General features: G+C 44.0%; 4 protein-coding genes across 4 annotated transcripts; all 4 read right to left on the bottom strand.

Moving 5' to 3' along the window:
- Positions 1-3,015: 3,015 nt before the first annotated feature.
- On the bottom strand, positions 3,016-6,901 carry NCU07644 (hypothetical protein; the record flags this gene model as incomplete). Its single annotated transcript, XM_957659.3, has 9 exons — positions 3,016-3,554; positions 3,645-3,658; positions 3,920-4,211; positions 4,322-4,775; positions 4,847-4,949; positions 5,193-6,154; positions 6,242-6,322; positions 6,385-6,546; positions 6,617-6,901. The coding sequence occupies 9 exons, from the start codon at positions 6,899-6,901 to the stop codon at positions 3,016-3,018; spliced, it is 2,892 nt and encodes a 963-aa protein (XP_962752.3).
- A 1,338-nt stretch (positions 6,902-8,239) lies between these two features.
- On the bottom strand, positions 8,240-9,822 carry NCU07643 (hypothetical protein; the record flags this gene model as incomplete). The annotated part of the gene is made up of 4 exons (XM_957658.1): positions 8,240-9,139; positions 9,223-9,303; positions 9,364-9,468; positions 9,538-9,822. The coding sequence occupies 4 exons, from the start codon at positions 9,820-9,822 to the stop codon at positions 8,240-8,242; spliced, it is 1,371 nt and encodes a 456-aa protein (XP_962751.1).
- A 351-nt stretch (positions 9,823-10,173) lies between these two features.
- Positions 10,174-11,405, bottom strand: NCU07642 (hypothetical protein; the record flags this gene model as incomplete). The annotated part of the gene is made up of 3 exons (XM_957657.3): positions 10,174-10,361; positions 11,139-11,312; positions 11,390-11,405. The coding sequence occupies 3 exons, from the start codon at positions 11,403-11,405 to the stop codon at positions 10,174-10,176; spliced, it is 378 nt and encodes a 125-aa protein (XP_962750.3).
- A 710-nt stretch (positions 11,406-12,115) lies between these two features.
- NCU07641 (hypothetical protein) lies at positions 12,116-13,611 on the bottom strand (the record flags this gene model as incomplete). The annotated part of the gene is made up of 4 exons (XM_957656.3): positions 12,116-12,913; positions 12,975-13,055; positions 13,120-13,258; positions 13,313-13,611. The coding sequence occupies 4 exons, from the start codon at positions 13,609-13,611 to the stop codon at positions 12,116-12,118; spliced, it is 1,317 nt and encodes a 438-aa protein (XP_962749.3).
- Positions 13,612-20,470: the final 6,859 nt, after the last annotated feature.

The raw sequence follows: 20,470 nt of genomic DNA, 5'->3' as shown, positions 1-20,470 counted from the left end.
TCGCGTAGTAGATGCGGCGACGGAGGATGAAATAGAAGATTGCATCTGGTTGTTGAGGTTACCGCAGTGGAAATATAGGTAGGGCAGGTAGGCCACTTGGGGGGTCAGTCGCCTCCTCTGGTTTCCGAGCACTCTTTTGGCAAGTAGCCTACTTTTTACAGGTAGGCTACTTGAGAATCAAGACCTCTGATTGGCCGGATTTAGGTATAAGATGATAAAAGTTAAAGACCCCTATAAGGACCTTCTGGAAGGCCTCTATAAGGGTCATTGGTAGTAGCTACTATAGTGGTTTTCTTAGTGCACCTCTTAGTACCTAGAGGTAGTCTTCGACTTCGAAGTCCGGATGAGGGTATTCACATTTCTCTGCGAAACTTTCCGCGCGAAAAAAGACTACCATCAGCGGGATTGAACTGGTGATCTTAGGAAAGAAGGTAACGATAAGAACCATTAAGCTACTGGCCCAATTGGTTAATGAAGAATTTTATTCCTTTTCCCTATATAGGAAGGAGTAATTCCTCAACTATATATTGGACTTGGAATTTTTAGCAATTCTTTTAGTGGACCTTATAGCACACCAAAGATTCGGCCAATCAGAAGACCTGATTTTCAAGTAGCCTACTCAAATCAAGTAGGCTACTCAACGCAGGTAGACTTCTAGCCTTCAAGTAGGCTACCCAACTTCTTGATTTTTCCGCTACGGTAGAGTCAGTGTGTGCCCAAGCCTGTTGAAGTTCCCTCGTCACGTACCTAGGATTGACCAGTAGACTTTTCTCTGGTGCTCGTTCGCAGCGTACATTATGTCTTGGAGATTTTCGGTGACCATTGTTGGTGGCATAATGACAGGTTGTGTAGATGACATTGTGGAAGCTCGGTTATGTTGATGAAGAGAATGGATGATCTGATGAGCCCTCGAAAAGGGGGGAACGCTTGGTTTGACTGCAATAGTTCCGATGGTAAGTATGTGAAAGCGCAAATGAAGATACCTCTACGGTGAAAATAGTACGAGAAGCTAGCTATATAGGTAGAAAGTGTATACAAATGAAGCGCAAGACTTACAAGAGAGATGCAATTAAAAATGTCTCGAGGGTGCTGCGACCTCAGTGCGCAAAGTCGTGATGCGGTGCTTGGTCGGGTCGTTTCGGAGGACTTGGCGATAATGCGAGAAGCCGGCTCTCTTGGAAGCTGAACAGTGGGACTGCTGAGAGAAATGTTGTCGATGCAAAGTTTGCTTCTTGGTGATGGCGTTGACTTGTTGAGTCTGGCGCGTTGAGCAGTGGGGAATCCTGGCGCGATCTTGTGTTGGCGGAAAGAGGGACGATTCTCGACGTCTACTAGCTGGCGGACGACAAGGGAGAGGTCGCGACGGAAATTGAAAGAAATAATGCCTAGTGGACGCAGAATGTCGAGGGAGGTTGTAAGGCACAATGCTGGACTGTTGCTTTGGAGGCGGGAAAGTGAAGTTGGTGAAGCAGATTGCTGATTTGGCAGAAAGAAGAGGACGATGCAGAATCTGAAAGGTGGTTTCTGTAGAGTTGAAGTTGGAGGGGAGAGATGGGGAGAGCAGACATAAATATATGAGGGAAGTGCGCTGTCGCGTCTCAGCAAGGTTCACAGGCAAGAACAACTTGCATGTGGACACTTTATGTGAACCCTGAACAGAGCCTTCCAAACTGAGAGACTGCAGGCCTGTTCAGACACGATTCTATTATCCAAATTCTTAACGCTTACATACGATCCATGACCAAATGCACTGAAGATCAGTCAGTGTCCTTCGAACCTCATAGGCATGTAGTTGACTTGGGATCCACGTGTCCCATCACGTGAAGCAGTTGTCTGTGTCGCCCTTTGGTACACCACCACCGACGAACCAAACCACGTCTTCCTACCTTGCCTCTGCCCGAATGGGTCTGCTTTTTGGTCTATATCCACTTGAATAGCCCCGACGGAACTAACTCCGTAGTTTATTTGGCCTAAATCGTGAAAAGGTTGACATTCAACGGTCTTGGCGCTCTGGGTACTAACAGTTTTAGCGGGAAGCCGCTGCCAGCATTGTTAGTGAGACAGCGAGAAATCGGCAGCAGCCATGGCTGTCAGCTTTCCTCTAACTTTGCCAGCTGTCCGCGCTTTACTGTCGCCCCAAGGAGTCTTTTGAACTATCGAGACAGCGTACCCGTCATCTGCTTGCAGGTCTCATTGATAGGTGCCTAAAAAGGAAAATAACGGCGAAATCATGTCGAGACCGTTCTTGTTCGGCCATTGCTGGACAACATTCGAGCATGACTGCGGGAGAGTGGTCTGTGCACCCCAGTAGAAAAATAGGTAACGAACAAAAGCTAGAAGAACTCCTTTGTCCAGTGCTTTGTCCGGAAGCCCAAGCACTTGTTCATTCTTTATGAACTGGAAGTCATTGAATTGATTTCAGTGTATCAGGCCTCCCATTCGATGTTTGTGTCAAACTGGAATCACTCTACTAAAACTGCCAATCGTAGGTACCTACCTCTATACACCAAACACGGTATTTGAACATCGAATGTTTACTTCCAACGTCTTGGCGATGCAAGCCCCTGAGCGCAGCGTCGTACAACATCAAGAGTCATCAGCGCTATAGGCCTCCAAGACGGCAACAATCACAAAACATATATTTCCATGGGAGAGAAGAGAAAAAATCAGAACGCAATGTTATTTATCTCTGAGCGTTATTGTTATAAAAGGAGCTGGAAAAGATACTTCTATATGTGAACGACGAATGTAATTTCCACGGCCGGCTCCAGACGCCTCGCTACAGGTAAACAGAGCCATGAAACCCATAGGCACCTAGCTATCCCCTTTAATCGACAACTACCGCTGCCGCTTACCCATGTTCCTCTCGTCCCAACTGACAACGCGGAATCTTTTACTGAGTACATCCCGTTCAGACCTCGTAAACATCTCTCTCCACCTAAAGCTTCTTGCTCGCCGAGTCAAGGTGGGCTTCATTTCGACGCCTGGGGGTTGAAATGGGCGGTTGATCGCCACTCACGGTGTTGAAAGTGGGCCCTCGAAACCACCCCCGACGTAGCTGTGATGGACACCGAATTCCTGGTTATGAACCTGGCCAGCGACCGGGAACTGAGCTGCATAACCTCTATAACCGTGATGATGAAACTGCGACGATGAACCAACGCCAGCTGGACCACCAACTTGGTTTCCATGGTGCTGAGGAATGAAGTCCTCTGCAAAGTCGTAATGGGCAAGACTATTAGCCTGGTGGTTAGCCATGGAGTTTTGATAGTCCATAGCGGCATAGAAATCCTGATGCTGATGATGATGCTGAACTGACGGCCCGACGCCGGCATGACCACTAGATTTACTACCAAGTTGGTGGTTGAGATCGAGGTCTTGAGAGTGAAAGGACGATGAAACACTTGTATCAATCTCCTGGCCACCATTCGCAGATTCCCGCTCGGCATTGCTCTGATTGCCGTAACTGTGGTAATCACCGTCACGATCATTGTCGACAACCTTGCTATCGTAGAGGTAGTCGCCGTAGCCATAGTCGTAGACGGGCAGCTTCACTATTGTAGTCGTCGAGGTAGCAACAGTCACAGAACATATAATTCCAGCGGGAGAGAAGAGTGAAACATGAACAGTAATGCTACATGTACCTCTCGGGTACCTACTATCTTGATAGGAGGAAGAGACTTATATAAAAATTGAACGCCTCTAATGGTTCGCCGCCACTTAATATCCCTGGCCTTCATTTAGCCCGAGCGCCTTGTTGAAGAAAAGCATAAAACTAATCCCATCCGTCTCATCCTCTTCATCCTCCAGAGAATCGTCTGAGAATGCCCCGGTCTGATTAATAACATTCTACAATCCCTCGATTTGCCACAACGTCCTCCTCTCACGGCTTACTTTCCCATTCCTTCAGATCTCGTACTCATCCTCCTCCAACACAAAGTGGCCATTGCTCAGGTAGACGTAGTCAAGATGCTGGCCGTTTTGCGAGCCGGCAGCTGGGGCGGACTGCTGGGTGTAATGCTGGCTGTTGGGAAGCGGGGAGTTATAATGGGGTAAATCGGAATAGAGAGCATTGGTTTGGATGGTATTGGGATGCGGGTTGTTCAAGTTGGAAAGGTGAGAGCTCTGACGGGGTAAGCTGGGATAGAGCGCATTGGGTTGAGCAATGTTGAAAGGCAGACTGTTGGGGATGTGGCCCTGACGATCTATACCTGAGGCGAGGGCGTTGTTGGTCTGCTGATGACTACCTCTACCTACTAGAGGTACCTCTAAACTCCTCGCTCGGTACGTGATACGAGGCAGGGAACTGATCGCTAGGTACCTCCATGGACTCTATCGTCGTGGTGTTGGGATTGGTTCGACGAGTCCACGCCGGCTGAACCTCTAACTTGGTTGCCGTAATGGATATCATCGTTACCGTGATCGTTGTTGTCGTCGTCCACGTCCGTGTCGTTGTTGCCGTCCTCCCCGTATTTCTCGTATAGGGAGTTAGGGTTGTTGGCGTTACTGCCGTAGTCCGCGTTGCTGGCTTGCGTGCGCGCCTGTCGTGGGCGCCTCGCACGCTTGACCTTGGCATGACCCGCAAGCTCGGGGCCCAAGACATCCGCAAGCTTGCGCTTGACTGGCTTGGGATAGACGGCAATAACGTCACCCTGACTGTCCTTTAGCTCCCGGGTGGTTTTGTGGAACGAAGCCGAGCCATACTTTTCGACCGCCGTTGCGATCTTTTGCCTGGTGGCCTTGGCGGCATTCGTGTACAAGTTTGAGAGTTTTGTCTGTCGGATTATTAGTACCTATAGGTAGGTAGATATTGAATAGGTCTTGGTTCTTGAGCTGCATAACTTACATCCAACTTGGTGGCTGGGATGTTAACGAAGCTCTCGAGGTAGTTGGGCTGAGCGATGTTGTAAACTGCAGCTTTGAATGTCGGTGTCACAACGGAATGCAATCTATAGTGGTACCTAAGGCACCTAGCTTAATCGCCGGTATCAAGGCGCAACAATCACTAAAACCATATTTCTATAGGGAGAGGGAGAGAAGATTGAAAACTGAAACGCAATGCTATTTCTGATGGCTCTTGTCAAATCAACGAGCTGGAATAATACTTGTACGTGTGAACAACCAATGGACTTCCCTAGGCCGACAGGCAATGTGATACCCCCCTTCAGATCTCGTAGAGATCTCCCTCCAACGTAAAGGTCTGGTTTCCCGGGTGGTTGTGAGTATGATGAGCGCCGTTGGCCGAGCGGGTAGCTGGGGTGGTCTGCCTGCCATACTGGTGGTTGGGATGAGTGACAGTGGGATGGGGATAATTGTGATGGAGGGAACTGTGGTAGGGGGAGTTGGGGTAAAGAGAATAGTCAGGTGGGGATTCCTGGTAAAGGGAAATGGGAGGGGGGGAACTGTGCAGAGGGGCAATGAGATGGGGGGAACTGTGATGGGGGACAATTGGATTGAGACCACTGGGGAGGAAGCCCTCAAGACCGGTACCTTGAGCGTTGCCAGCCGGCTGAAGACCATAATCCTCGCTCCAAGCCGGGTCGAAGGCAGGGAGTTGACCACCATGGACTTCCTGGTCGTGATGCTCGGACTGGTGAGATGAGGATGACGCCATCTCAACTGCGTGAGCTACTTCGTGGTCGATCATCCGGGAAATGAAGTGCTGTTCATGGACATGGACGGAGTAATCCGAGGCGTCATGGAACTGGTGCGCACTCGGTGTCGCGGCTTGCTCTTCAAGTTGGTTGCCGCTTTGAGCATCACCCGCGCCATTATACTCGCTATCAGATTGGTCATAATCGTTTTCCGAACCATACTCGTTGTCAAACTGGCTCTCGTTGTCCGATTGATGTTGGTTGGCACCGCTGGGATCGTTGCCGCCATTGGAATCATTGTCGCCGTTGGGATCGTCATGGGCGTTGTCCTGGTTGTTGGCCGGTGTCTGGGCCTGTCGACGGGAGCGCCTAACGCGCTTCACCTTCGCATGTGGGATGAGGTCCGGCGGCAAGACGTCCGCCAATCTGCGCTTCTGTGGACGGAGTAGAACGTCAAGGACAGTGCCATCGCTGTCCCTCAGCACGCCGGTCTCACGATCAAATGCTGCGGAGCCATGCTCCTTAACCGCGGCAGCGATCTTCGCGTTATGTGCTTTGATCTGATTGGTGTGTAGGTTGGATAGCTTAGTCTGTAAAAGCGTAAGCGACGACTCCTAATGATGCAAGGTGAAAGGACTTTGTCCTACATCCAACTCGGTAATCGGGTTGTTGACAAACCTCTCCACGATGGAAGGCTGAAATAGGTTGGAAACGGCTGCCTTGCAGCACTACTCCGGGAAGAAAGTGGTTAGGGTCGAGGTAATGAAAAGAGTAGAAGGGACAGACTCACCGCGAAGACAGCAACTATGACCCTCCATCTGGTGGTGAAGTCTTTGAACTGCGCCCTAGCGATTCTGGTCGCAGGGTTGCTTAGAAAATCGCCTTCGCTGCCTTCACATGCCTGCGTCTCGGCCTGCAGAGTGCTAGCGTTAGAAGAGTTGACCGGATGTAGCTGTATGCGGGGGGAATCAAGTAATAAATGGGTGAAAGTAGAGGTAGGTTTTGGGGATAGGTCTACGTACCAAGAGTTTCCATGCCATACGCTCTGCGCTCTTGTCGGTAAGTTCTTCCTCGACAAACCTAATGTGGCCGTGGGTGTCGGCCCTAGAATCGCAGATGTTGTCTGTGTTCCGGAAGGCTGCGACCATTTGGTCGACCAACCTGAAGCGTTCCTCATCGGTGGTGGGAATATCGGCAGCAGTACCTCCACCGCTGTTAGGAGACATCAGTGCCTCCATCTCCAGTCTCCAGTAATCATCCATAGACTGGATGTACCGCTGCCTGGGCAGTTGAGCGTTGGAGCTCATTGTCTGCGAAGTGAGTAAGTAACTAGTCAAGACCTCCCTTTCCTACCTTAAGCACAAGGCATCATAGCCGTCATCTGTTGCAAAGTAATCAATCATTCTTTGGAATTGTCAAGGGATAGGGCAACAATGACGTGGGGGACTAGCAATGACGAGGCGCATCAAACAAGAATCGAACTGGCCGGAACGATCTTGAATGAGTGCACGAAGAAAGATACATACGATTTGGAATTAAGGTATTCCTCGAAAGGTAAAGCTCGGTTCGAGAAAGCGAGTAGAGTCGATACTGTCAAAGTCAAGGCGGTTTTGACCTTGGGTGTAGAAAGTTGGCGGTGGTTTTTTGGGAGAGACAACAAGCAAAAGGGTCGGACCTTTTGTAGGTGTTTGCAGTGGACAAAGTGAATGGGGAAAAGAATGTGGAAAACGCGTTTGGCCCTTGACACCTTCACCTGCTGTTTTGAACCTGTCGGCGACAAGGACGTCAACGAAAATCAGATGGAAGGTTTGCGTGAAGATGGCATTGTGGGAGAAAGCCGTTAAAGAAGACGTTCACCGCGCACTGTCCACACACGAATCGCGAGTCGCTGGATACGGCGGCGTACGGACTGACGGGGATGCATGAGAGTAACTTCGGTTGCGGCATGTAAAGTTAGAGATGGTGTTCACCGAGGTGTCCTCTGGCGCGACTTCGAAGTCGACTGAAGACAGTTTCCTGACAATGGCGTTGACGTGAACTTCCGCTGGGCTTATATAAGGACTCAAAGAAAACACTCATGACCTATCATTCCATGAATATCCCACGGGAATATGTTGTCTGCACCAGAATGGGCGAAATGAAAACAACGATAAAGTAAAAACAAAATCTGGGCAACTTGCACCAGAGAAAAGCAACCGACACTCCCCCAGAAACTCATCTCGAGTTTCCTTCGTGCCTTTGAGACCCCGTCTAAATATGAAGAGTGGTCCCCAGATGCAACTTGCATCTTCCCCTTCCTCGTCCACTCGGATATCAGACAACCAGCACCAATGCCCTAGCCTTCCAAATTGATATAGCTGCCGGTACCCACGTCGACACGCCCAAAGACACCCAACTTGTGTATTTCATCGACTGAGTCTGCTTGAAATTTGCCCATGGATAGAATGAATGAGGGTCATGACGGAAGCTAGATCATCATATACGTGTTGGAAGTTTAGAGGCCAGATAGGGCTCTCTGACACCCAGTTGGCTAACAACAACTTACTCGTTCCGATACCATTCGAATTTCCGCCTCCATGTACCCAGGCAAGCAGACTGACACTTTTTCCGGGACTGGGTCAAACTCCAGCCGTGGGTAGAAGCGTTCACTCGCCGGAGGAACTATCCTCTACCCACCAACTCGCACCAGCCGCATTTTGGATAACACGACCAGATCGGTTTACAGCTGTACGTCTGAAACCAGCCTCGTTACCGCCATAGTTGGTGTTGCTGTGATCCCGCTCGAGGGATGGGAGCTGAGTTTGATGCGGCATGTGATGCTGACCTGCGTTCCCGAGAGTGGCGATGCTTGGGTGAAGGCCAGTGCTATTGGAGCCAGTGTTGTTCAAGACCGTGTCGTTCAAGCTGTTGGTCAAGTTGTCGCCACTGTAGTTGGGGCGGCCATGCTCAGAACTGTCCAGGTAGGCGTTATCCAGGTCGGCGTAGCTCAGGTCGGTATTACTTTGGTCGCCACTGAACAGTTCGTCATCAAAAAGTTCGGCGCGTGGGTAGTCGGCGTTGCTCTGAAATGCTTGAGTCGGGACTTCATCGGTCTGGGATGAGTTCATAGTAAAATTATCGGCGTTGAGGTGTTGACGGTTCGAATGATTGTCGCCGAGGGGGACGCTAGAGGAATCCGCATGAACAGGCTCGTACGCTTCTTCCTCTTGAATAGCGTGGAGGGAGCTCGCAGCGTGGTTCTCGGTAGTCTGTCCTCCATTGGCAACAGAAGACACACCTACCGGACTTGCAGAAGCTCCCATGCCCCTGCGACTTCCCCTAGAACGTTTCACCTTGGCCGCCGGGGACTGAGCCAGTTCCGGGGGAAGAAACTCGCTCAGGACGCGTTTCCTCGGCTTCATCAATGTTTTGAGGAGCGTTCCCGAGGTGTCTCTGATCTCGGCGCGATCATCAAACTTCGTGACGATTTGACCATGATCCCTGGCTGCCTTGAGCTCATAGTTGTAGTCCTTATTTCTGTTCGTGTTGTTGTTTGATATTTTCGTCTAAAGCAGGTGACGGAGGCCAAAGCACGTTAGAGGTCTGCCCATCCTGTTGTATTCGGAGGCATACGATCGCCTGAACTTACATTGAGCTCCATAATAGGGTTCGCTGTATAGCGGTCCAGGTAGTGCACCGCGAAAAACTGGGTGGCTCCGGCCTTGCTGGACTGAGCTCCTGCGTCAGCATCTTATTGACGAGAATAAAACGAGACAGAGGAGAGTCTTACGCGCACAAGGGCCAAAACTGCCTTCCACCTACTCGTGAAGTCGGGGAAGCGTGCCGTCAGAATATCCGGGTTGTGAAGGCCTTGCTGGGTGTCGCGGACTTTGAACTGCACGAAAAGGTGCGTTAGTACTGATTTCATGGGAAGTATCTGGATTTCGTAATAAAAGCCACTTACCAGGGCCCTCCATGCCATTATTTCCTGTTTATCTCTAGGCAGATCGCGAATAACCTTGACGTCAGAGCTGTCATTGTCAACGACGCCAGCGGTATTGGCCATTGCCTCCAGCATCTCGTCAATCAACACGCCCTGGGCGTCATCATCGTTTTCTGGGAAGTCACCGCAGTATCCTGCGTTAGCACCGCTAAGCGCCGCTGCTCTGGCCTCTGCCTCCAACTGGTGGAAATGGGCGGCGTTCCTGATGATTCTCTGCGGACGCGCAGGAGGGCCCGTAGGTTCCATTTTGTAGAAAATGCTTTTCTTGGGTTGACGACAGTGACGTGATCAGTTGCTTTCTTTGATCAGTTTCGCTTGTGGAGGAGGTGCGAGTGAGAAGGCCCACGAAAGTAAAGAGAGAGGCGCAAGATGGGTCGCGGGGGGGTCGCTGGAGCCTCTCCAAAGTAAGTGAATGGGCATTCCTTACCTCTAGGTTGACGTGCAGTGCCTGCCGGGTGGGATGCCGGCTGTTACCTGCGATACGGTTGGGAAGAATTAATTGCGGACGTGGACATCAGATGGAAGATACTTGTGCTCAACGAGGCGCTTCTGTCGGAGTCCTCGTAGTCACTCCCGTTGTTCTGGTCCTGCGACTTCCTATCGCTTCGGCTTGGACAGCTCCACGGGTAACTCCCCGTCGAGAAAGTCGCTCTGGGAGCGTTTCAACGGCTTGATGATTGTTTTGACCAGGTTCCTAGAGGCGTCCCTGACCTCGGCAATGTTGCCGATCTCGATAACCGTACTCCCGTTGTCCCTGGTGCCCGTGATCTCATATGTTGTATTTTCTCATTCTGTTAGTATCATTGTTGGACACTTTTTGTCTCAATCCCGGAATAGGGTTGCAAGTGTACCTCTACATGTATGGGCGGCCAAACAAGTCTGAACAGGCAGCCTTTGAGTTCTAGGGACCCATGTCAGCATTAAGTTGCAAATGACGGAGTGAGGGAGAGAAGGCGCTTCTGCAACATAGGTATGTTCTCAGTTACCTCTAACGATTAATTGCCGCTAGCTCCGCTAGGAGACTCATCGTTGGGATTATTCGCAGCTCCAGACTTCTGGGCATTGGCAGTTCGGCTGCCGCCACTGCCTCCGGAGCGACCAGCGATGGGCTGGTTATCCTCGAAATGCCTGCTGAAACTCAAGTACGGCATTGGGTCGACGGGTCGCTGTGCCTCTCGATCCCAAATGGGCAATCCACCATTTGTATAACTATTGGGAGGAGCAGAGTACTGGTTGGGATAGTCTCAACGAACTCCCCACTTTTGTAGGGGCGTCCATCTCTGGTAAACTGCCTGACCCTTTTTCTCGTGGCCGGGTGGTATGTTTTTTTGGCATGCTTGCCAGTGATCTTAGCCTCCAGGATGTCTGGCTCTGTAATCTTGATTTCCTTCGCCTCAAGTTTGATCTCCAGCACTCTACTTATTACCATGAATCAGGGATCGTGCTTTGGTGACGCGGTCCCTAGCCTCCTGTCGGGACCCTCCCGATGAACACAATGCAAAGCGTCGAATAAATTTCATCGCGATAGCTTTTGCTCGTTCAGAGATGATTGTGGAACGAACGCAGCATCTCTTGCCTCTCCCTTGTCATATTGCGGATGGCCTTGACATTGCCGTTTTCGTCAGGGTTATTGCCCACATTGTCGACGAGACCAGCCGTGTTGGTCATGGCCGCTAGCAACTCGTCGATTAACACCAACTTTTCGTTATCTCTTCTAGGGAAGTTGGCGTATCTTGCTGCGTTGGCGCTCTTTAGCGCTACTGCCCTAGCCGCTTATTGGAGTTGATGGAACTGGGCTGCGCTGGCAATGAACCTCTGAGGAGGAGCATGAGGGATGTTGGGATTCATGTTCAAGGTGAGGGGTGAGTATTAAAGTTCCGTCTATGTTCTCAACGAGTTGAAGAAGTCGACCTTGAATCGTCGTAATGACGTTCCTTTTGTGGCGACAAGAACGCGATTCGTAGGTTGAGGTTGGAATTGTGAGGATGCGCTGTTGGGAGAAGGGCGAGCGAGGACATCAGACGAGGGATACTCAATCATGAGCTGCTACAAACAGAGCCCTCCGTTCATTCATGATTTTAGGAAAGGCGTTCTGTGCCCAATTCCATTTAGTCACTGGAAAGGAGAATGGAAGCAAATCAGAGTAAGAGCTAGTAAAGAAGTATTTCTATAGGAGAGTGAGACAAGGATCGAAGCCTTGTCGAGAAACATCAAATAGCCGATGGCCCGAGAGAAAACTGAAAGAGAAGCTACAAGACAAAACAAAACAAATTCTGGGCGACTTGCACCAACGAACGATGCCCTACGCCGCGCCGCTTTGAAGAATAGAACCCAACTTGAGTTCGATCCACGAGGAAGAAAGCCATGTAGCAGACATACCGACCGGCATCCCGATGCAACTTGCACCTCGCCCTCCCCACCGCCCCATTCACAATAGACGTTAGACAAGTAGTCCAAGCCTGAACTTCTGGAGCACTTGCTCGAAAGATCGATATAATCAGTGGTAGGTCGATCAGTCTCCACGACTAAAACTTGAGGACTAGTTCTTGGACTGATCCGTAGATCCAGATCCCTCGTCAGCTTGACTGCCATTATTGTCTTCGGAACTACCAGCGATGGGTTGGGAACGGCGGATGTATTCGTCGAGGTCAAAGAAATCAAGGAAATCGTCGGGCTGCTGATGCTCTTGATCCCACGTCAAGGAACCGGCATCTGCGCCGACCTCGGGAGCAGGCAGATACTGATTCAGCGAGTTGTAGCCAAACTCTCCGTCCAATGACTGGTGGTGATCGGGCGCCTGGAGCTGGTCAAGAGGGCTGTAGTTGGCGAACCCGGGCTCAGGGCTGCTGAGGCCATTGGAAACAACAAGAGGTTCTGATCCCTCTTGGTTCTGCTGATGAGCAAGTTGCTTATCGATGATGGGTTCCTCTTGGATGGATGCCGCTTCATACCGCATGGCGGCGGGGGTTTCCTGGATGGTGGTATGTTGCTCCTGAGAGGCAGGCTGTTCTTGCATGTTGGCGGGTTGCCCTTGAAGTGTGGGCATGATACCGACGGCCGCGGTGATGCCAGATGCGCCTCCAGAAGCAGCAGAACCTCCGGTGGCCGTGCGGGTTCTCAGGCGCTTGACTTCGGCAAACCTCGCCAGGTCCTCATCCAGTAGCTCGGAAAGAGGACGCTTTCTCGGTTTGATAAATCGTTCAACAACTTCACCCAAGCCATTTCTGGCCTCGGTAACGTCCCCAACCGTGGTCGTGCCCCCTCCATACTTGTCAGCTCCATGGACCTCCTTGTTGTACTTCCTCATCCTATTTGTATGGTTGTTTGATACCTTCGTCTAGCGGAAGGGAGCACCACGTTAGCAGGCGACCCATCATGTGGGACTCAATGTAACTCACATCCAACTCCATGACCGGATTAGCCGTGTATCTCTGCACAAAGGGCACGGAGAACAAGTCTGAGACAGCAGCCTTGCAATGCTGAGCACCCGTGTCAGCTGAAGACATCACCGATAAGTGGACAAAGCAGAACGAGGGCGCTTACTCTGAATGTTCCCATCATCAACCGCCATCTGGTGATGAAGTTGGGAATCTCCGGCGAGAACACGTCGGGGTCGAGGATTCCACGCTGGGCGTTGTAAGCCTTGCCCTTCACAATGAAAAGAGTTAGAAAGGCGGGGAAGCTAATCATTCTGTGATGCATGGTACATCAGGTTGCGACATGACTACTTACTAACAGCTTCCAACTCTCTTCCAGTAGCTCCTTTCTCGGAACAGATAGAACGAAACGAACGGCGTCGTTCTCGTTGGGGTTATCGACAAAGTTGTCGACGATATCATCCATGTTCTGCATGGCTTGCACCATCTGGTTGACTAAGGCGCACTGCGCGACCGGGTCATCGGGAAAATCGTCGGCCGTGGTGTTTGGCTGGGGGGTGGCGGCTGCCTCCCTCTCGGCCTGCTTCTCTCTCTGAATCTGGTAGAAATTCTCAAGGCTGGTTGCGACTCTCTCCGGGGGAGGATTGGGAGGGTCCATTGCCTACAAGGGGTATGAGGATGTGTGAGTTCGCGACGTTATGTATATAACCGACACTGGCGCAATCGTTGCACCAAAAGTGAGTGGTCATTGTTGAGGATCGCTCGAAGAGGTGAGGGTTATGTGGGTTGTAACACAAGATGTGATCCAAGGCGTCGAGAACAGTTGTGATCCGGCGGGGTAGAAGGCCATGATTCCGGCGAGGGCTGGATAATGCGACTTACGAGGAATTTTAGTAAAGGAGTGGAAGAAATGTAGCAAAGGAGCGACAATTCGAATCGCGGAATTCGAGCGTGACGATTGCTGTCCAACACGACACTTCACGACTGAAAAGACAGTTTGGTGGACGAACAGAAGTGATGTGAGTTGGGGGAAACACCAAAACGAGAGAGGACCTAATAGCAGACGGGGGGTGAAGGGGCCAGCCTGGAAAGCGTGGTGGCTGCCGCATGGGCCATTTGGACCTGGAAGAAACTGACGGCAGTTGCCCGCCGGCAGCGAGGACATCAAACACATCAGATGAAAGGTACGCAATGAGATATGGAGGAGGGAGGTCCTGAAATGCAAGGGGATAGATACAAGGACAGATTGAGTTGTTCCTTTCTAAAAGATTGATACCGCCAGAGAATGATCCCAAGAACGAGGGCCATGACAGTGATTGGGAGAGAACCCGGACATCTTGCACCAGACATAACCGAGTCTCTGCCTAAGGGCGTATTCGTTACCACAATAAAAAGTTAGGGGGGATATTGCATTACTGTGTAGATTCTATAGCTGCACTTCTGTACAGTAATGTAAGGTTAAGGCACGCCAAGACTTCTTAACTACTACTCTTACTGCGTTGCGTTCGTTAATACTGGTTTACTAGTATACCGAATGCAGGAGCGCAGTATAGCAATATAGCAGTAGCAAAACCGCGATACTTAGTATAGTATTAAGGGGCTTAATTCTATTTATATATACTTAATATAGTATTAAAGTCCCTATTTCTATTAGTATAGCCTAGATTTAGTAATTACCAGGTAGATAATTAAGTCCGTATTAATTAAATTGTAGTGATTAATACTATTAATTGTTATATAAAAGACGAGGTTATTTATAAATCCTAATATTTCTTTCTCTTTCTTTTTATTACCTTTTCTATTTCCCTCCCCTTTTAATACTATTATTATAATTTTCAACGATATAGCTTGTGTGGCTAAGTTTATTAAAACCCCTCCCTCTACTTCTACCCCTACTTCTTCTAAAATTAATTTTAAAACGAAAATTACCGCTGGCTCTTAGAAAAAGAGTAGTTCTAATTCCTAAAGGGGGTTACTAGCCCGTACGAAGGCTACCCCTAAACGTTAGATCCAAACCTAATCCTAAAAGGATATTATTAATAATACTATTACTATTATTACTACTACTAAATTATTTCGCTTTTAAATTATGTGTACTAGATTTAGTCGTTATAAAGATAATATTGTATACGGAGAATTAAATTCGTAGTTTAGTATTGAGGCTGGAGTAACTAATAAAGCTAATAATATTAATAAGGCTTATAAGGCTAATAAGGCCTACGAGGTTAGAATAACTAATAAGGTTAACGATATAAATAAGGTTAATAATACGGATAAGGCCGATAATATAGACGAGGCTGAGGTTGATAAAGCCGAGGCCTAGATTTTTATAAAGGACAATAATATCGAAGTTAGAAGCTAGAATAAAAATTATAATAATAAACTATTTAGTGAGGAGGATAAGTTATTAATTAAGTAGGATTTCGCGGTAAATAATAATTATAGAGGTTATATAAAGGAATTTAACGATGGCTTAGGAGACGACGATAGGCGAAAGGGGGATATTAGTATAATATTTATAAAATACGAAGGTATAGACGATAGTAATAATAAAATTAATTTTGCCCCTCCGAAGAAGAAGCCTATTAAGAAGCTTATTAAGAAGCCTATTAAGAAGCCTATTAAGAAGCCCGCCGAAGAGAAGCCTACCGAGGAGAAACCCGTTAAGAAGTTTAGTAAGAAGCCTAATAAGAAGCCCGCCGAGGAGAAGCCTGTTAAGGAGAAGCTTACTAAGAAGAAGTATATACGGGTTATCTAGCCTAATACTCTAAGGCTAATAGTCCTCTATAAATTGCTTGTAGCCGACGGTTTAGGGTATCGCTATAATAGTACCTTTAAAACTTCTATTTATATCTAGGTTGTTAATAAGGTTTAGGTAAAGTATTTTAATTATACTATAATATACGAAAGTATAAAGTTTATTACTGAAATATTTAAAAGAAAGTATTGTATCTTTTAGTACTTAGGCTATTTATTTAGGGTTAGTATTAATATTAATACAATTAAGTAATAATATATTCTAAATAATAATATATAGGCTATATTAATTAAAGTTAATATATAATTATTTAATTATTAAATTAATATTAAACTATATTGATTATAATTATTTAGAAAAATAAAGACTACGGCTAATTCTAGGGCTAGCTTTTCGTAGAAGTAATAGTTTATAAATAGTTCTAGGGTAATATACCTACTACTATTAGTAAATTAGTAAACTTTAATACTAAGCTTATTAAGTATAAGAATGGGGTTGGTATAGGTATTAATATTAGTAATAGTAATAAGAATAATAATAATAAGGATAGTAATAATAGTAATAATTATATTAAGAAACCGAAGGTTAAGGAAACTTCTTATAGAGAAGTATTATATACTTTGGTTAGTATTTCTAAGAATTTAGAATTATAGGCCCTAGCTTCTTAAATTATAGCGGATAGCTATATTGAGTATAATACCCTTAAGTAAGAGAAATTTAAGAAGGGGTATAGTAATTCTAATTATTAAATACGTAAAGCGTTTACTCTTCTCAATACTAATTATTATAATTAGCCTGCTTTAGTAAAGAGGGAGCTATTCGTCCTATAGAGGGAAGAAGCTGCGGCTATACAATTCGCTTTAATAAGTAAATTCTAAAGGGTTTTCTTTCTAACCGATACTATTAACTAACTTACTTCGAAAGGTAGTATTTAACCTACTCTACCCTTTACTTAGCCCTACGCCCGTATAATACTAATAGAGATCCTTTTTAAAGACGACGAAGTTCAATTATAGGATAGTCTTTAATAAACGCGCTAATTTATTATAATATTTATTATTACTAGTTCTTTTCCTATATACTTAATTCCGTACAGAAGTATTTTACTAAATATCTATTCCCTGTTAAGAGTAATTCGTTTTTCAATTGGGTCGTATAGCTTTTAGTTAAGGGAGGGGGGCTCTAGTAGCTTTAAATACCCGTCCCTAAAGTAAATTATAGAATATAATAATTAAGAATATAAAATTATATTTACTATCTTAATCTCGTAATTATCCTTAAATATTAATAGTCACTATAGCCGCGGCTAATCGAATTAAGGACTTAAATTTATCGATAATATAAAACCTTAATAAATATATTTAAAAGGGATTAGTAACGGTATTAGTATTAGTATTGCGGTTGTATTATTATTACTATTTTTATAGTTAAATTGAATAAATACGGTATATAACGTACTAATTAGGGTAGAAGTATATAATAAATTCGTTAGAGGATAGGACTAGTACTGCTTACTACTAAATATACTTTATATTTATTATTAGTTATTATTAGGAATCCTATAGCGAAATATAAGGGTATTCTTACCGATTAGCAATTAATAGAATTACGATCGATATAGTAGTATTGAAGTTACTATACTAAAATTGGGGTGTAGGAAGGTAGGCGAAAGGGAGAAATTTTAAAAACGACTAAGTTAAAATCGATAAAAATTAAATCGATTTTAAATTCTAACTTCTATATTTAAGCCTAGAGCCTAACTAACCGCGTACGTACTAATTACTTTCTAATTCATCCTACCTTATTAAACCTTATTTATTAGTTAGATAGATATTGAAATTAAACGTATAGACTAATTTATAAATAAATATAGGAAGGCTATTAAAGCTAATATAAAAAAAAATTATAGCAGTCTTATAGTAATTAAAATATTTATATACCTCGCCAAAATAGCAATTTTACCCGTTTAGGTATAGCGTACAATATACCCTTCCCTTATAGGGGTAATATATTTAATAGCCTAATATATATACTAATTTTCTAGAATCCCGCTCGCTACCCTTATAACCTCTCCTCCTCTTAATAATTCCTCTAACTTACTTATCCGTATCTTACTTCTTTACCCTCAACCAACTTTATTTTATAAATAATAATTTAAAGTCGGTCTATCTCTAGCGATTTAAAACCGAAACCTTATTCTCAATTTCGAAATTACCAAATAAATTAAGACCGTCGACCCCGCCCTCTTTAATTATTAAATTAGTAAGGCGAAGTTATTATAACCCTAAACTACTAAAGTAAATTTATTTTATTACTAAAGTGTAGTAAATTAAAGAGCTTTAACTACCCCTCTCCGACTTTAATTATATTTCAATTTACTATTATACTTTCTACTAATTTAATTTAAGTGAATTTACCTTTATTAAAATTAAAGTTAATACTATTGTAGGCCAAAAGGGTATATAAATTACCTATCCTTCTATTTATTTTATTTTATTTATTGATTCTACAACTTAGCCTCTCCTTTCGTAATAATAATAATAAGAAGAAGTAAAATTTAAATAAGTAAACCGCTAATATCCTATAGTAATAAATTAATATTTACGTTGGTAGAGCTACTAATTTAGGTAGAGGGCCGGCGAAATTACTTTAACTTTTCTTTACTTTCGGATATACGGGTAAGATTATTCTCACCCCTATAATTATTATTTTTATTATCCTCAATATCCTTAACATCCTCAATATCTTTAATATTTTTAATATTTTTAATATCCTTATCCTTATTATTATTACCTTTCCCTTTCCCTTTCCCTTTCCCTTTCCCTTTCCCTTTCCCTTTCCCTTTCCTTTTCCCTTTCCCTTTCCCTTTCCCTTTCCCTTTCCCTTTCTAATTCTAATTCTAATTCTAATCCCTATTCTTCTTCTTATTCCTATTCCTCTACTAACCTATTTCCGAAAAATAATAAACCTTCTATCTAACTTCCAACGAACTTCTTCTAACGATTTTACTAACTTCTTTTAATAATTTAATAAACTTCTTACTAATTTCGGATGACTTTCTTACTTTATTTAGATGAAAAATTGAATTCTAGCCTCTTCGAAAATAATAATTATAAAATTAATAATATCCAATTTTACTTTCCAATTTCCATTCGAATACTAATCTTTAATTACCCTCATACCTATTTTAATACTACTAATACTAACCAAACACTAGCAAAAATACCCAAAAGAGTAGTAGAATATATAAAATAATAATAATAGTACTATAAATTATAATTAATATTATCCCCCAATTACAAATAATATTACCCTAAATACGAATAATACTACTATAAACTATAATTAATACTATTCTAAATAATAATAATAGTACTATAAATTATAATGAATCCTACCCCAAATTATAATAATTCTACCCCAAATTATAATAACCCTATTCCGAACTATATTTAAAACTAATTTAAATATTAAGAAGGAGCCTACTTTTATGTGCAAGCCGCGTATAATAGCTAAGTAAAGTATAATAACCCTATTCCTAATTATATTTAAAAATAATTTAAATATTAAGAAGAAGCCTACTTTTATATGTAAGCCGCGTATAACGGCTAAGTAAAAGGCTGCGTTAGTAATAATTACTATTACTCTTCCTATCGACGAATTAACTAACGGTATAATTAGTATTCTACTAATATTAATTTAATAACCCGTAGGACGATATTTAAGCCGAGAACCGCGCTACTAACGGGTATTACCTTTATTAATAATATATTAATAATTAATAATATAGAAAACCGATTATACTTCTCTAATTATAATATTTATACTTATTCCTTATATTTCACTAACGAAATACCGGTTAAAAAGAAGGCTAATTAAATACCTATTAAATTCTATTAAGTAGAATCGTAGACCGCGTACTATAATAGAATTAGATAGATTCTTTACGTACTATAATAAAATTAAATTAATTCCTTCTAGTAAAAAGGAAGGCCAATAATTTAAGCCCTATTAAAATTAATAAAATAGTATTAGAAGGCTATAAAGCTATTTAAAGGCTAGGTATTAGGGGTTAGTTATCCGTTAATAATTTAGTTATAAATTAAGGCGAGTTCAATATTATTATTATCCTCCATTATTACTCCTATTATTATCCTCTATTATTACCCCTATTATTATTCCCCTTCCTTATCCCCCTTCCCTATCCCCCTTCCCTATTCCCTTCCCTATCCCCTTCCCTATTCCTTTTTCTATTCCCTCCCCCATTCCCTTCTCTATTCCTTATTCCTATTCCCTATTTTTATCTTTATTCCTATCCTTTATTCCTATTCTTTATTCCCTAATAATATTTTAATTCCTATTCCTACTTCCTATTCCTATCTATATTTCTATTTATTTTTATTTATTTTTCGTCTTATTTTCCTTTATATTTCTATTCTTTTTTAACCTATTTTCGTTCTATTCCCTCTACTTTTTTCTACCTATTTTACTACTTAAATTCTCTACTAATAACAATAGGAAGAATAATAACTTCTAATTTAATCTTCTAAATCCAATTCTCGCTCTATTCCCCCGAAGGATTATACTTTATTATTCAATACTACTAAAACCTTACGCTCTATTGCTTAATATTACTAGGACCTTACGGACGATTTCCGTATAGAAATTAAGAGTTACTAAAAAATACTAAAAACCTAATAAGTAAAATAATATTACTAATAACCCTTAAACTATAATAATTAATTAAATTTAAGAATTA

Source organism: Neurospora crassa, linkage group IV (assembly GCF_000182925.2).
Source record: "Neurospora crassa OR74A linkage group IV, whole genome shotgun sequence".
NCBI classification, from domain to species: domain Eukaryota; kingdom Fungi; phylum Ascomycota; class Sordariomycetes; order Sordariales; family Sordariaceae; genus Neurospora; species Neurospora crassa.
Note: the sequence above shows the minus strand (reverse complement) of the source record. Positions and strands in the feature narration are given on the sequence as shown.